This window comes from Rhinichthys klamathensis, unplaced genomic scaffold, assembly GCF_029890125.1.
Source record: "Rhinichthys klamathensis goyatoka isolate OS25496 unplaced genomic scaffold, OSU_Roscu_1.1 h1tg000011l_1, whole genome shotgun sequence".
NCBI classification, from domain to species: Eukaryota; Metazoa; Chordata; class Actinopteri; order Cypriniformes; family Leuciscidae; genus Rhinichthys; species Rhinichthys klamathensis.
This window is the reverse complement of record NW_026606564.1, coordinates 2,784,473-2,797,777: the sequence shown is the minus strand read 5'-3', so window position 1 is coordinate 2,797,777 and position 13,305 is coordinate 2,784,473. Positions and strand designations below refer to the sequence as shown.

Below are 13,305 nucleotides of genomic sequence, written 5' to 3'. Positions count from 1 at the left end.
ATGAGACCGACACTTCAATCAACGTCCTCATACAGCCTAAAAACCTGAAGAGTCACTGACCGTATCCATACACGTTCCACCAAAAGGATCATTTGCAGAATCAAGGAGAAAATGTTCCACTTCATCTTGTTTGTTGGATTTCTGTGTTTTTCTGTGGGAGAGTCGAGCACTACTGGTAAGTGACTGATCAAACTTTTACTCTTACTCTTCTCAAAATTACAAAAATAGTGGAGAATTACTCAGACATTCAGGTCATTTTGCTGGCAAAGTCTTTACCCTTTCAAAGGGCTTACTGATTCAGTTCACGAAAGAATGTTTTATGATAAATATGAAATATTGCCCCTTTCATTTATATATTCACTCAAAAAACCTGTTCTGTTTGATTAATGTTGGTAATTGTGTGTTTAATGGAACTCACAGATACTCCTACAACCACGGAATTGACAACAGAAACATCAGAAAGCTGGACAATGACTTCTGCGCCATCAACACAGCAGCCTGGTACAATGCCATATTTTGCTAGCCTTGTTTGTTTAATATAACAAATAATCAGACTACATTGTGTCAGTTGACTCAGCTGTGGATTTCACATAAACTTGTTAATAGTGAACTTTAGTTTAAAGGGATAGTTCAACCAGAAAAAAAAGTGTCATTTACTCACTGTGGGACACTAAAGAAATGATGATAAATGATTAACTGTTTAATAAAAGTCTATGAGGTCCAAAACAACAGTAGACTGACTTTGAAACAAAGTCATACCGATTTGGAAGGACATTAAGGTGATTAAATTATGATAGAACTTTCTTTTTTTTTTGGGTGAAACATTGCTTTATTGCAGTTTGGAGATTAGTTACATTTGTAATATAAGACGTTGTCAATTTTCTCGTTTATAGGCCCTTCAATAATTACTGGTTTGAGGATAGCTGTCAAATCTGTGGTTGATCTGGCCAGTAACCCTTATTCACCTGAGATGGAGCTCCTTGTTCGTCAGGTAATTATTTAGTCTCTTTACCTTTATAAAAGTATATCCTAAAGAATAAAGCAATCCTTTTACCTTTATAAAAGTATATCCTATAGAATAAAGCAAGGGAATAAAGTCCCTTGAAGCCGTGTTTTACAGTGAATTTAGAACAGTTGTTCTAAATTCACTGTAAAACACGGCTTCAAGGGGTTGGTATTGTTTGGTATGCAGTTGGTATTCTTATTTTTGTTTCCACCACACTTTGTTAATTTGCCAAATGGAAACGGATCAAATCCAAAATGGATTTAACAGTTTGAATATTCGATCTCTACATAGGCGGGAATGAAACGCCCCTTTCCGCTGATTGGTCAACAGGGGCGGCTGGCCAATAGAGGGCGCTATAGGGCGCCGCCCCCAGTTGAGCCAGCCCAAAGTTTAAGAGCCATAAGCGATCAATAAAGAATTAAATGCATACATAAATGATGTATACAAATTGGCAATATGTGTGTTTGAGATATTAAATGCACCCAATATATGTGAAAAATATGATATAAATTCCAAATGTCGGCTTTTTCTGCACGTCTCATCAGCTCTGGGGCGCTGGAGAAATGCCCCAGGGAGGCAAGTCTGTGGAGCAGCTTAGCCATTTGCTGAATAAATAAATCAATGTTTGACATAAATATGGAGTTAATATTGTGCCATAATTAAACAAACAAATCCATGTAACCTTGCATGTAACCTTTGAACAAATACCAAATCTAGTGCATACAAATGCATATCTGTCTGTTATGATTGTGAGACACATGGCTTTTTATGCGATCTCTCGGCTCGATTTTCTCACAAATGTGTCCAGGCAGATTTTCTCACAAATGCAGTTGAGCAACTTCCTCTTCTAAAACAGTAGATGGATGGCGCTAAGATAGAGGATTAATAGACCCCTTTTGCGCCGACGTCACAGTTACGTCACGGCGCTAGCTGGAGGCAAAACAAAAGGACAACTGGAGGCGGCCAATACAAACCAGCACAGATTCGGCTACATAATAAGGAGCTTAAATTATTATTATTATTAAATGTCATCTTGTTGTGTTGTTGGGTCCAAGAATCAATGAAAAATGAATATGCTGTATCTGGAATTTTTATTTCTAGAAAATATTCACATCATTAAAATTGCACCGCAATGTCACTCTTTACATTGTCGTCTTCTCGGCGCTGGCTAGGCAGAACTGCGGATCGTACACACAAGTCTTGTACATGACCATTCAGCACATAGTTATAGGCATCTAAAGATTTATATGCCCTCAGTTTCTCTTTACGCTCGGTTTCTCTATCGGATAGGTGTAGAAGTCAGGCCACTCAACCGGAGGTAGTGTTAACGTTAATCCTGTCAGATCGTCCATGCATTGAGTGAGTGTGTAGAGTACAGGTCAGCCAATCTGGTTCCGTCCGTTAAAATTAACTTTTGCAAATAACAATCGCGGTCCTGGACACTGAGTGACCTTGGACATAAGATAAAATCGGATTTTCTCCAGTCATTGTTAAAAAACAAGCCAACAAAACTTGCAAACTAACGTTAGTGAAGCGGCCAGAGGGAATCGTTCTGCCTCCACCTAAGCCCCGCCCACAAAAACGTCACCATGTTTACAAACTGAAAAGGGGTCTATTCAGCGCTAGTCTCCCGGGAGAAGCACTGATTTGAAACGCGTGCTGGCCTTTGACTACAGCTGTGGAAAATGACTGGTGAACAAGTGTGTTTCTCTCTCACTTTATCTATAATGAACCTTTTTGAGGTTTTCTTTTGCAAAAGGTTTATTACATATCTAGTAGAAATCAACATTAGCACTTAGTAGCACTTCACTATCTCTAGAATAGGGGAATCTATAAGCTGAAAGCTCTGCCATCATATGTTGCTTTTTACATTTTCTCTACATCGGACGCATGCGAAATGACTAAATTAGTGAATATGTCTACACCGAATGGGCCTATTTCTTTCGTTTTTAGATTTTAAAGTTTTCCTTTGCAAAGCAGATCGAGTTTGTTTGCAAAATGCTGGATTTGTTTGTTTAATTATGGCATAATATTAACTCCATACCATAAACTGTAGCTAATCAGCGAGCTCAAATCTAGTCTGCTATGGGCGATTCTTTTAGCGGCCCAAGTGCGCGCCCACGCCTATGCACACCAATCTCTATCAGACAGTCACAGCGGGCTAGCGATAAAGGGAACCGAAGCAGTGCGCGCGAGGCTTCTCTCGGAGCTGGTACAGGCCTGGCTAGCTGGATGCGGTCATGCTAATGCCTTATTTTGCTTTCCATTCTTGAGTGAGATTTTAAATAATTACTGACTTTTTCACAGAGCACTGGTATCCTGCAGTTTGTATTGTGTTTGGGTGGTTATTAATAATAATAATAATGATGATGATTTTTATTTATATAGGCCTAGCGCCTTTCCAACCCCCAAGGTCGCTTTACAAAGATAGGTTAAGGCAGTGGTTCTCAAACTGGGGTACGTGAAGAGTAATATTCCATAGAAGAGTAATATTCAGAGAAAAAAAATAGTTTTGAAGAGGTTTTGAATGAGAGAAGGGTGGATGCTTGACGGATATCTTGAGGGAGAGCCACAACGCTAAAAGACCTGATGGCTCCTATGGTTACCAGACTATTAAAACTGACTGAATATGGCACAGCCCCACCTAAGATATTTTTCACCAGCCGCCACTGTTGGTCAACCAAACATCAAACCGTGAAAGAAAGATGGCACATTTTAAAACAAAACATTTCACAAAAAGACATTAATTAGGCACATCTCCTGGGCATTTAGAAGAGAACGGACTTTATAGCCTTCATCAGCTAAAAATCACAAATACACCGGTTATTAATATTTACTTTTGAATGGCTCATTATATTAAATAGAATATTTCTTATTTGTACTGTATAACTTTTCATTGTTTTAAGTGTTTGCACTGATATGAATAGGCTATTACATCAAATTAGGCCTCAATAAAGTTCTAATGCTCTCTATCCTTTCAGATCGAAGGTTTCATTCCTTCTCAACACAGAGCAACGACGTCCATCACAGTGAGAAAAATCCAGAGAGGCTTCTAGAAATCCTATTAATATTGTCAGCTATTCAAATTGTTAGTAAGGTCAAGTTATAACTATGGTTTTGTTCTTTGTGTATATGTCTTTTCAGAGCATTTAATCGTGTGTCATTTTATATACAGTAAGATATGCTGTTGTGAATCAAATGCCATTCAGCCCTGGACAGCAAATAAACAGTTTTGTTCCAGATAACAGATTTGATTTTTGTTTTATTTTATATATTTTTGTTTGTGTATTAGATCTGTCTTATTCTGTCTCATAATTTGGTTTCTATGTATTTCTCAGATCACATTTACATTACATTTACTGAGAAAAGAAACTTGCCACCATGATGCTAAAGTGTTCTTTGTGGTTGCCAGGGTGTTGCTCTGTGGGTTGCTAAGCAAATTTAAGTTGCTAGGGTATTGTGGGTGGTAACTAGGGGGTTGCTAAGTGGTTGTTTACAGGTCACAGGTTTACAGGTCACAGGTTTACAGGTTGCAAGTCCCTTATAAACCTTCCTCCTACTCTGGAAGTATGGTATTGGATATTTTAATGGAGAGACATTTCCTGAACCCGATGCACCTTACGATCATGTTGTAAAATATCAAATAAAATTACTATGACAATGGAGAAATTTGGAACAAAAACAATACTTTAAAAAGGGTGCAATTCAACAACTCTTTTTATTGTTTATTTGCCGTTTTGTGTGCACATCCCACACACCCTAATCGGGCTCAGGTGCAAGACAACAAAAGTAACAATAATAAAAAAAGAAGTGTGATGTCGGCACACTGAATTGACAACTCAAAAAAACAACTTTTATTGAAAGCGCAACGTTTTCGGCCGTCAGGTATCATCACAAATATTTGCCTTTAAAACAATAATGCATTTTGCTGATCCTGTCAAGCATTAGTCACAACAAATAGCTATAGAACTGTATAAGAGAGATTGCAGAAATATTAAAAGCTTCACTTGGAGAATAAAGAGCAATTCATAAATGTTCCGTGGTCTTTGTCAGTGTATTAAATCATCTCAAAGACCGACAGATCTCATCAGTAGATGGTGCAGTTGGCGGTCGAGTACTCCAGACAGATCCATTCATTGGTGTACATCTTATAGCCCTCAGCATCCACCAGCCCGCTGCCTGCAAATGCACACAAAACACTGCATGACTGCACAAGAAAAAGATATGTTCATCAAAGCCATCATAGCATGAAGTCTCAGTCTCACCCTCCACGAGGTTGTAGAGGGTGCAGTAGGTTGTGCCGTTGTCTTCCAGCCTGGCCCACGCTTTTGAGATGGCATATGCCTGTGGCAGTGATAAAAAGGAAGGGAAGCCAAAAGTATGAAAATCCTTGAGAAGGTATAGTTAGCTACTTTGTGCTTCAGCAGTTTTCAAAAGGGAGAAAAGAGCTGACATCAACATAATAATATAGAATATACAGATTCAGTGGCAAGAAACCCAAACTCCATCAGGTGACAGAATTGAGAAAAGAAATTCTTGGGAGAAACCAGGCTCAGTCGGCGGGCCAGTTCTCCTCTGGCCAATGAACGATCACGGTGTCATTGGGATTCAGGCTGCATCCGTTCAGGGATCGGGAGCATTCAAATATTCATTGGAGGTAGCAAAATCTGAGCGGGTTGCAAAATCGTCAGAACATCTGTACGGAGCTGGAGACGGTAATTACGACATACTGCCTAAATCAGGGTTCCTCAAATACGGTCCTGGAGGATTTGAGGAGCCAATTCAGGATCCGGTCAAAACCCTGCCCTCCAGAGTTTAGCTCAAGCCCTGATCAAACTCCTCAACCTGTGATTTTCGAATGATCCCAGAGACCTTGATTAGCTTGTTCACGTGTTTGATCAGGGTTGAAGCTAAACTCTGGAATATTTGAGGGAACTCTGGCCTAAATATAATGATATTTTACAATATTATGGGTTTTATAGTGTTATCAAAGTAACGACTTCGGTACCAAGTCTGTACTGAAAAAAAAAAAAAGTGAAGATACCAGAATTTCCCTCTAACATTTTGAGCACTGTTGAACAGATTCTTAAACACCTCTGATTGGCCATTGTGTTCACGCGCTTAACATGTCTGTGATTGGCCATTGTGTTGAAACGCTCAGACATACTGTATATGTTGAGCGCGTGAACACAATGGCCAACCAGATGTGTTTAAGAATCTGTAGGGGAAATTCTGGTATCGTCACATTTGAAACGTTTCAGTACCGACTTGGTACCGAAGTCTGTACTTTTGACAACACTAGGGTTTTACTGTTTTTTGTTCAAATAAATTCCACATTGAGAATAAGACTTCTTTCAAAAAAGAAAAAGCTAATGATTTTTTACACACACAAAAAAAGTGTTTTTGCTGGCTAAAGTACTTTTAATCTAGCAACAACTGGATAGATGTCTTTGTGCCAAAGAAAATTTGTTCTGGCACAAAATGACATGTCATTGGGAATGTTGAGTTCTTGCGTGACAAGACAAGTCCAGCAATACATATTTCTTGTTATAAACCCCACTATCTCCCATTTGTTCTTGATGTTCTGAAATGAAACATTGGCAGCAATGAGCATTTTACCGTCACTCTACAGACAGACTCTTCGGTTGCCACCAGGTGAAAGGTCAGGTCCTGCTTGCTGGTCCACTGTCTGGAGGTGTGTTTGGCTACGATGTGGAAAGGAGTGGCAGAAACCAGCTGAAGAAGACAACAGTTCACTAGATTTGTATATAGTTCTTGGTAAATATACTGTCAGACTCCTTGTGCTACACAAATCTCACTGGATTATTACAATAAATGGCAAAAAAATCAAAAACAATTGGATGTTTTTGTGAAAACACTTTGCATGCCTAAAACTTTTCCATACTCAACCTGTACATGTCAATACAGGTTTAATACTTAGGGTTAAATATAGCAAACAGATGCTCTTACTTCATACAGGCATCTCTGTCCAACAGTCATACAGCCAGACATGCCCCTCCACTCCTTGATCTGGTTCACCAGACTCACAAAAACGTCCTGGCACGGGATCCCGAAGAGCCTGACGAATAATCAGAGAGCTTTCAATGCAATGTCATGTGGTTCTATGTGGCGTGAAGTTGTAAATTGGATTGTGGATCTGGTGCGTGACTAAAAGGACAGAATTCAGACATACTATACTTGCATCATGCATATTAAATAATCTTTATGGAAGTGTAGTATGTGGAGGGTCAGCCACTGTGAAAAATGTGCATGGATGATAGAGATAAAAGATCAAAGCCTTGTGATGCTAGTCATAAGTTTACGATTTGTCTTGGTTTTTATGCAGCTCAATCATCATAAGATTGTTGATTTGTCTAAGTAAGAGTGTAATTAAACATTTTTTTTAATTCCAAATATCATCAACAATGTAAAATTAACTGAAATCTGCAGAAAAACTATGGTGTAACTTTCTCTGACTTTTACTCAACTTCATTTTAAACAACATCTATTCTTTTATCATTTAACCCCCCCCCCCCCCCCCCCCCCTTTTTCTTGTGAAATATTTTGCTTGAAAAATGTGCTTGTGCATAAAAAAAAGGTATTGTAGATATTTTGTTATATGGTCCAATGACGTTCATTCATTCTGAAGCATAAGTGTCCAAATGCTTTTTTGTGGTCACTGTATAAAATATATACTCTATATATGCTATTGTTAGTCAGTATTTAGCTAAAAACAACATTCTCAGATGAAGTACTTTAGACTCCAAAGTAACATTTTACAATACAGAACAACATGATTGAAATACAACAGTAGTGTAAAATTCGCCTCATAATAACAGCCTCTGTATACTTAACATTGAAGTTTTTTCCCCTACAAAATTCTTACTTCTGCGTCAAACTCACGCCGTAGGCTGTGTGTAGCACCGTACCCTATGGCGTACCCTGACGTGCACCTCTCCAAAATTTCTACACGGACGCAAGCGCTGTGATTGGTCTGCTAGAACCCCGCCCTCGGGTTTGCAATTACTATAATAAGTACATAGTATGCATGGGGAACAGTGCTACCCAGTATAGTCTAACACTTAATAAATGTAACACCATAACTTAATGTACAATACTATCACAATAGGCATATCTATTGTTAACTAAAAATATTTTTGGTTACTGAAATAAAAATAAAATATAAATATTACACTGTAAAAAATATTTTAGCAATTTAGTTATTTCAAATTATTTTTTTGTGTAGAGATAACTAGATTGTCCAGACAACAAGAAATTTTAAGTTTTCTTGTCCTCAACTTATCGAAATAAGTTAGTTAAACTAAAAAAAAACCATGCAAAAAGATAACACAAAATAATGAGTTAAGTTTTTTTACAGTGTAGATGAAAATCAAAGTTTAATATGAAGCACTTAAATGTCTTAAATGTCTTTTTTTTAAATGATAACACTACTTCAGTCCTTCTTACACTTTACATATACTTAGTATAGTAATAACACGAAATTATGCAGAATTACAACTAACCCTAAACCAAAGGACATTCTTAACTCTTTTAGTACACGCTTTTGATTAATATTACTCAATACTTAATTTTATAATTAATTAATATTACTCAGTACTTAATTGTATAATTACACTGTAACAAGGACAAAAAACTAATAAAAATGACAAAAAAATTACTAAAACAAAATAAAATATAAAAATAAAAGCTCATTAAAAAATATTATTCTACATATTATGTAAATAATACTAAAATATCACTGGATATTTTGTCCTTTCTAACTTTAAGTTTTAGGGCTGTGGTTCACATCTTATATCATTTTATGATGTTTTCAGTCAACAGTATAAATTGGGCTTGATACTGATAACCACACATACAAATCTTAAAGCCCGGTCACACCACGGACGATAATGATAAAGATACAGTTCTAAAAATCGTTCTACGTTAAAGAATAGCAGAGTCCACACTACAACTATAACGAAGATAGCACAGAGAAACGATATCGTTGGAATCACTCTCAGAGCGATATTCCCAGACATTGGATCAATAAAACATATTCACCAGACTTGAAAGAGCTCGAGCATTTAAAGTGACAGACGACAAAACTGCTCGCACACTTAGAATAAACAGAACGTTTTGTCTGCAGGTGTGCTAATGCTAATGCTAACATAGATGCTAATATAGACCTTTTTCAGAGCAGCGCCGTGACATGAAAGCGAGGCTGTGAGGGATAGATAGACTTACCGTGTTTTCAATGGCATCAGCTGTAAAAAGCTGTATAAAGCTCCTAGATTACTCATTTTCCACAGCTCATATTATCTCTGAGGGGGGGTTGTCTACTGAAATTCCTATGAAAGATATTTTGTAGTGTTTCGTCAGCAGAACAATTCAACCTCCACATTAAATAACAGTACAACCCACTGAAGATGTCTATCCCTCACATGCAGCCTCGCCTTCATTCCCGGTAAAAATCAAAGATGGCGCTGCTGTGAATAAGGTCTAGTTATTGTTAAAGTCATCACTCTTGGTGTGAACGGGCCTTTACCATGTGACTGACAAGGAATGACCCACTTACTTTTTATTACACCTCTAGACAGCAGCTGAAACAACCTTTCCAATATATGTGCACAAAGACAAATTTCAATAAAATAAAATTCTCCAGTCAAGCGGCATCTTACCATATGATTCTGCACTGAGCGTGCAGCGGTTCTCCAGTTGCCATCAGACTGAACCCCAGGGTCAGGGTGAGAGCCAGAAGCAACGTTCTTGTTTGCATGGTGAAGATTTCTCCGAGGTCTGTGCGTCCTGGCGATGAACAGACAGAGACGTGCTTGAGTTTTATAGTGGGGTCTGATCAGAACTGTCATGTGGGCTCAGATGGGAAGTGGAGCCACAGCATTGATTAGCAACGGCCATGTCACGTGAGCTCCAGAAACTGAAGCGTTTGGCCATTAAATGTGGGTCCTTCTGTCTAATTAGAGATGCCATACATGTGTTAGTCTGTTGTAAGTCAGCTGATCTGTGTTTGACACAGATTTGTGCTCTGATCGAGTGTGTTTAAGGCTGTTTAGTAATATGTGTAACTTCTGAGGGATGATATGCCTTTTATTTATGCTGTACACACACAAAGACAGACACAAACAGCCTTTTATATCTATAACTATTTGAAACAGTAAGATATTCATATAGTAATTTCAAAAAGATTCACAAGCTTGGTGTAGACAGCAACATCAAATGTCTTTGAATACATTTACAGCTCATATTTTATACAGTGTACTGTTCAAAAGTGTGGTCGAAATTAATACTTGTATTCATCAAGGATGCATTAATTTATCTAAAGTGACATTAAAGGCATTTATAATGTTACAAAAGATTTCTATTTTAAGTTAATTCTGTTTTTTTTTTTTTTTTTTTTTACTTTCTGTTCATCAAAGAATCCTGGAAAAAAATTATCATGGTATCCACAAACATCTTAAGTGGCACAATTGATTTCAACATGGATGATAATAATAATAAATGTTTCTTTAGCAGCAAATCATCATATTAGAATGATTTCTGAATGATCATGTGACACTAAAGACTGGAGTAATGATGTTGAAAATTTAATGATTACATTATTCAATATATTAAACTGAAAAGTTTTTTGTAAAATGTTGAAAGAATTAGTTATATATCACAATATTACTGTCAAATGCAGCCTTAGTGAGCATAAGAGACAAACAGTGAACAATCTTACCAACCCCAAACTTTTGAACGGTAGTCTATGAATACAAATGTATAGGCCTATATGCATTTTTTACATGCAGTATCATAAAAGGTGCATATTACAAGGGTACATTGCCGAGAAAGGCAGTAATGTAGCACGAGGCAGCAGACTGCACGCAATGCTGCTTTGATTGGATGTCATGTATTTGACCTTTTACGGCATTACCATTTTCCTGTTTTTACACTAGACTAGAGGATGAATTCTGCCTGTTAGGAATGCATGCTCAGTTTTAATGCTATTTTAAGGTGGAGTAGAAGTAAATGAACAGTAAAACTCAGCATTTTGTTCGTGCACACCCCCAGGGATACAGGTACCCTTACAAGAAAATGTGATTCATCAGACCAGGCAACCTTCTTCTATTGCTCTATGATCCAGTTCTGATGCTCACATGCCCATTGTGGAGGTCAGGGGGCACTGACCAGTCTGTGGCTACACATCCACATATGCAGCAAACTGTGACGTGCTGTGTGTGTTCTGACACCTTTCTATAATGGGCGGCATTACGTTTTTCAGCAATCTGAACTCTTCCGTGTGATCGGACCAGGTGAGCTAACCTTTGCTCCTCATGTGCATCAGTGAGCTCTGGGCGCAAATGACCCTGTTCAACGATGCCGGTCCAATGGTTGTTCTTCCTTGCACCGGCACTAACCACTACATACACTAAAAAATGCTTGGTTGTTTCAACCCATGTTTGGGTCAAACCCCAAACCCAATTGTTGGTTACAATTTTTTTTAGTAGGCTACATTTTTAAACCCAACAGTGGGGTTTGTCCATATCTGACCCAAGTCCCCCAGTCGTCTAGCTCAGTCCTTTCAAGTCCTTGTCCTGGGGATCCACCGCTCTGCACATTTTGTATGTCTCTCTTAAGGCAAGCTCACAACACACGACTTTTGGCTAGATTTTGCTGTTTGAGACAGAAGGTCTGCGACAAAAAACCCAAATTGTGGCCAAATCGGTGCTCGTTGTGGTTGCTGATGCTCGTCAAAAATGTCTCGAACAGTCACAGACACTGCAATATTTTCAAACCGGTTTGCTATCATCGCCACGTGATCTAGTCGAGTGAGCGATTAAACAACATGGTAAACTGCTCTAATGATATCATGCACCTTAATGTACATTAATGACAATTTGATCATACTTGTTAATAGTAATATACTAACAAGAAATATCTTTTTAAAATGTAAATAAGTGGTCTTTGCACTATACTTAACATTATGATTTATTTACTATCAGTTTTTGCTGAACAGACATGGACAGCTTTTTTCTGCACATATGACTTGGACAGCAAGCGTGAGCAGTTCTCTAATGTCCTGCGTGAATTCATGTAAGAAAACGTTTTTCCATTGTTGGTTTGGCCACTAGGCCAAAGATCTTGTAGTTTGTGCACCTTATCGGCATTGTATATTATGAGCGCTGCTAATGCCCGGTGCACATTGTATGATTTTGGGCTGTCCCAGACGAAAGATGGCCAATAGTGGAGATTTATGTGGATGTGGCTCCTAAACGTTGGTCCTGCTGCGTCATACAGTTAGAAAGGTTCAAAGACGGCCAGTCTTGCAACCAAAGATAGCCTGCGATCACGCTTAAAACTAGATTAAAGACGCATCTCTTTAGCCAAGCATTCACATAATGCTTACCTTTTATACTACTGTTGAATCAGATTGAATGCATTAATATTATGAACAGCAGCTATGCTAATTATTTCCCATCTGCTTTTCTGCTGTTATCTCGGGACGCTAGTCCCGAGGTAAATAGCGTTTGTCAGCTCCAGTTTGTATCCAGCCTCTCACGGAGACTTCAGATGCCCCAACACCTGCGATGAGACGACTAAACGCCTGTGAAGAGATGACTCAACGCCGGCGATATGTTATGCCCTAAATTAAAACATGATTAACTGACTGTATTTTTTTCTATGTACATTTCTGAAATATGTATGGTACATTTCATACAATATGTATGGTGAAAAGCGCTATACAAATAAATTTGAATTGAATCAAATTTTCTGACAGTGTCAGAAATGTATTATCTTCATCTCAAGTGTGTTTGCTGCTACGACCTACGTCTACTGACTAGCAAATTAAAATGCAACATAAAATGGCGCTAAAACTTAAAGCTACTTACCTCAAGCTCCATTTGCAAAATTCACATGCCAAGTTGGCCTCTTTTCCCTAACCATGACCACATCCATATTCTGCTCTTTCGCTTCCTCCTTTTTTTTAAAGTGTGATTCATCGCTCTATTTGTTAACCATGCTGATGATGTTTTATTCTTATTAACTTGCATTGTAGCCAGAATTCAATAGGTCTCATCATCGTACAGCCTTCATACATATCGTACCCAAGTTTATTAGATCCATGTCGTACAGTGTGATTTGTAATGATTTTAAAGGATTGGTGAAGTGTGTAGGCATAAGACAAGATGACGACAAACGACAAAATTTGTTGTGTAGTTTGAGCACCACTGCGATTCATGTAGTCTTATAGCTCTGTAGTGTGAACTGACTTGCTGCCTATATCCCACACCTTGACAGGT

At 38.1% G+C, this 13,305-nt stretch overlaps 1 protein-coding gene across 1 annotated transcript; it reads right to left on the bottom strand.

The window, feature by feature from the left end:
• Positions 1–4,904: 4,904 nt before the first annotated feature.
• Positions 4,905–9,844, bottom strand: wu:fc46h12 (uncharacterized protein LOC568958 homolog). The gene is made up of 5 exons (XM_056266748.1): positions 9,685–9,844; positions 6,977–7,085; positions 6,626–6,742; positions 5,272–5,350; positions 4,905–5,185 (listed from the first exon to the last, which is right to left on the bottom strand). Exons 1-5 carry the CDS (start codon positions 9,780–9,782, stop codon positions 5,094–5,096), a joined length of 495 nt encoding a protein of 164 aa, XP_056122723.1. The 5' UTR covers positions 9,783–9,844; the 3' UTR covers positions 4,905–5,093.
• Positions 9,845–13,305: the final 3,461 nt, after the last annotated feature.

Coding starts and splice junctions, on each gene's coding strand:
- wu:fc46h12 (XM_056266748.1), bottom strand. CDS start 9,782: ATGCAAACAAGAACGTTGCTTCTGGCTCTCACCCTGACCCTGGGGTTC. Junction 7,086..9,684: donor GCTCAGTGCAGAATCATATG/GTAAGATGCCGC, acceptor ATTATTCGTCAG/GCTCTTCGGGATCCCGTGCC. Junction 5,351..6,625: donor AGTCTGTCTGTAGAGTGACG/GTAAAATGCTCA, acceptor TCACTGCCACAG/GCATATGCCATCTCAAAAGC.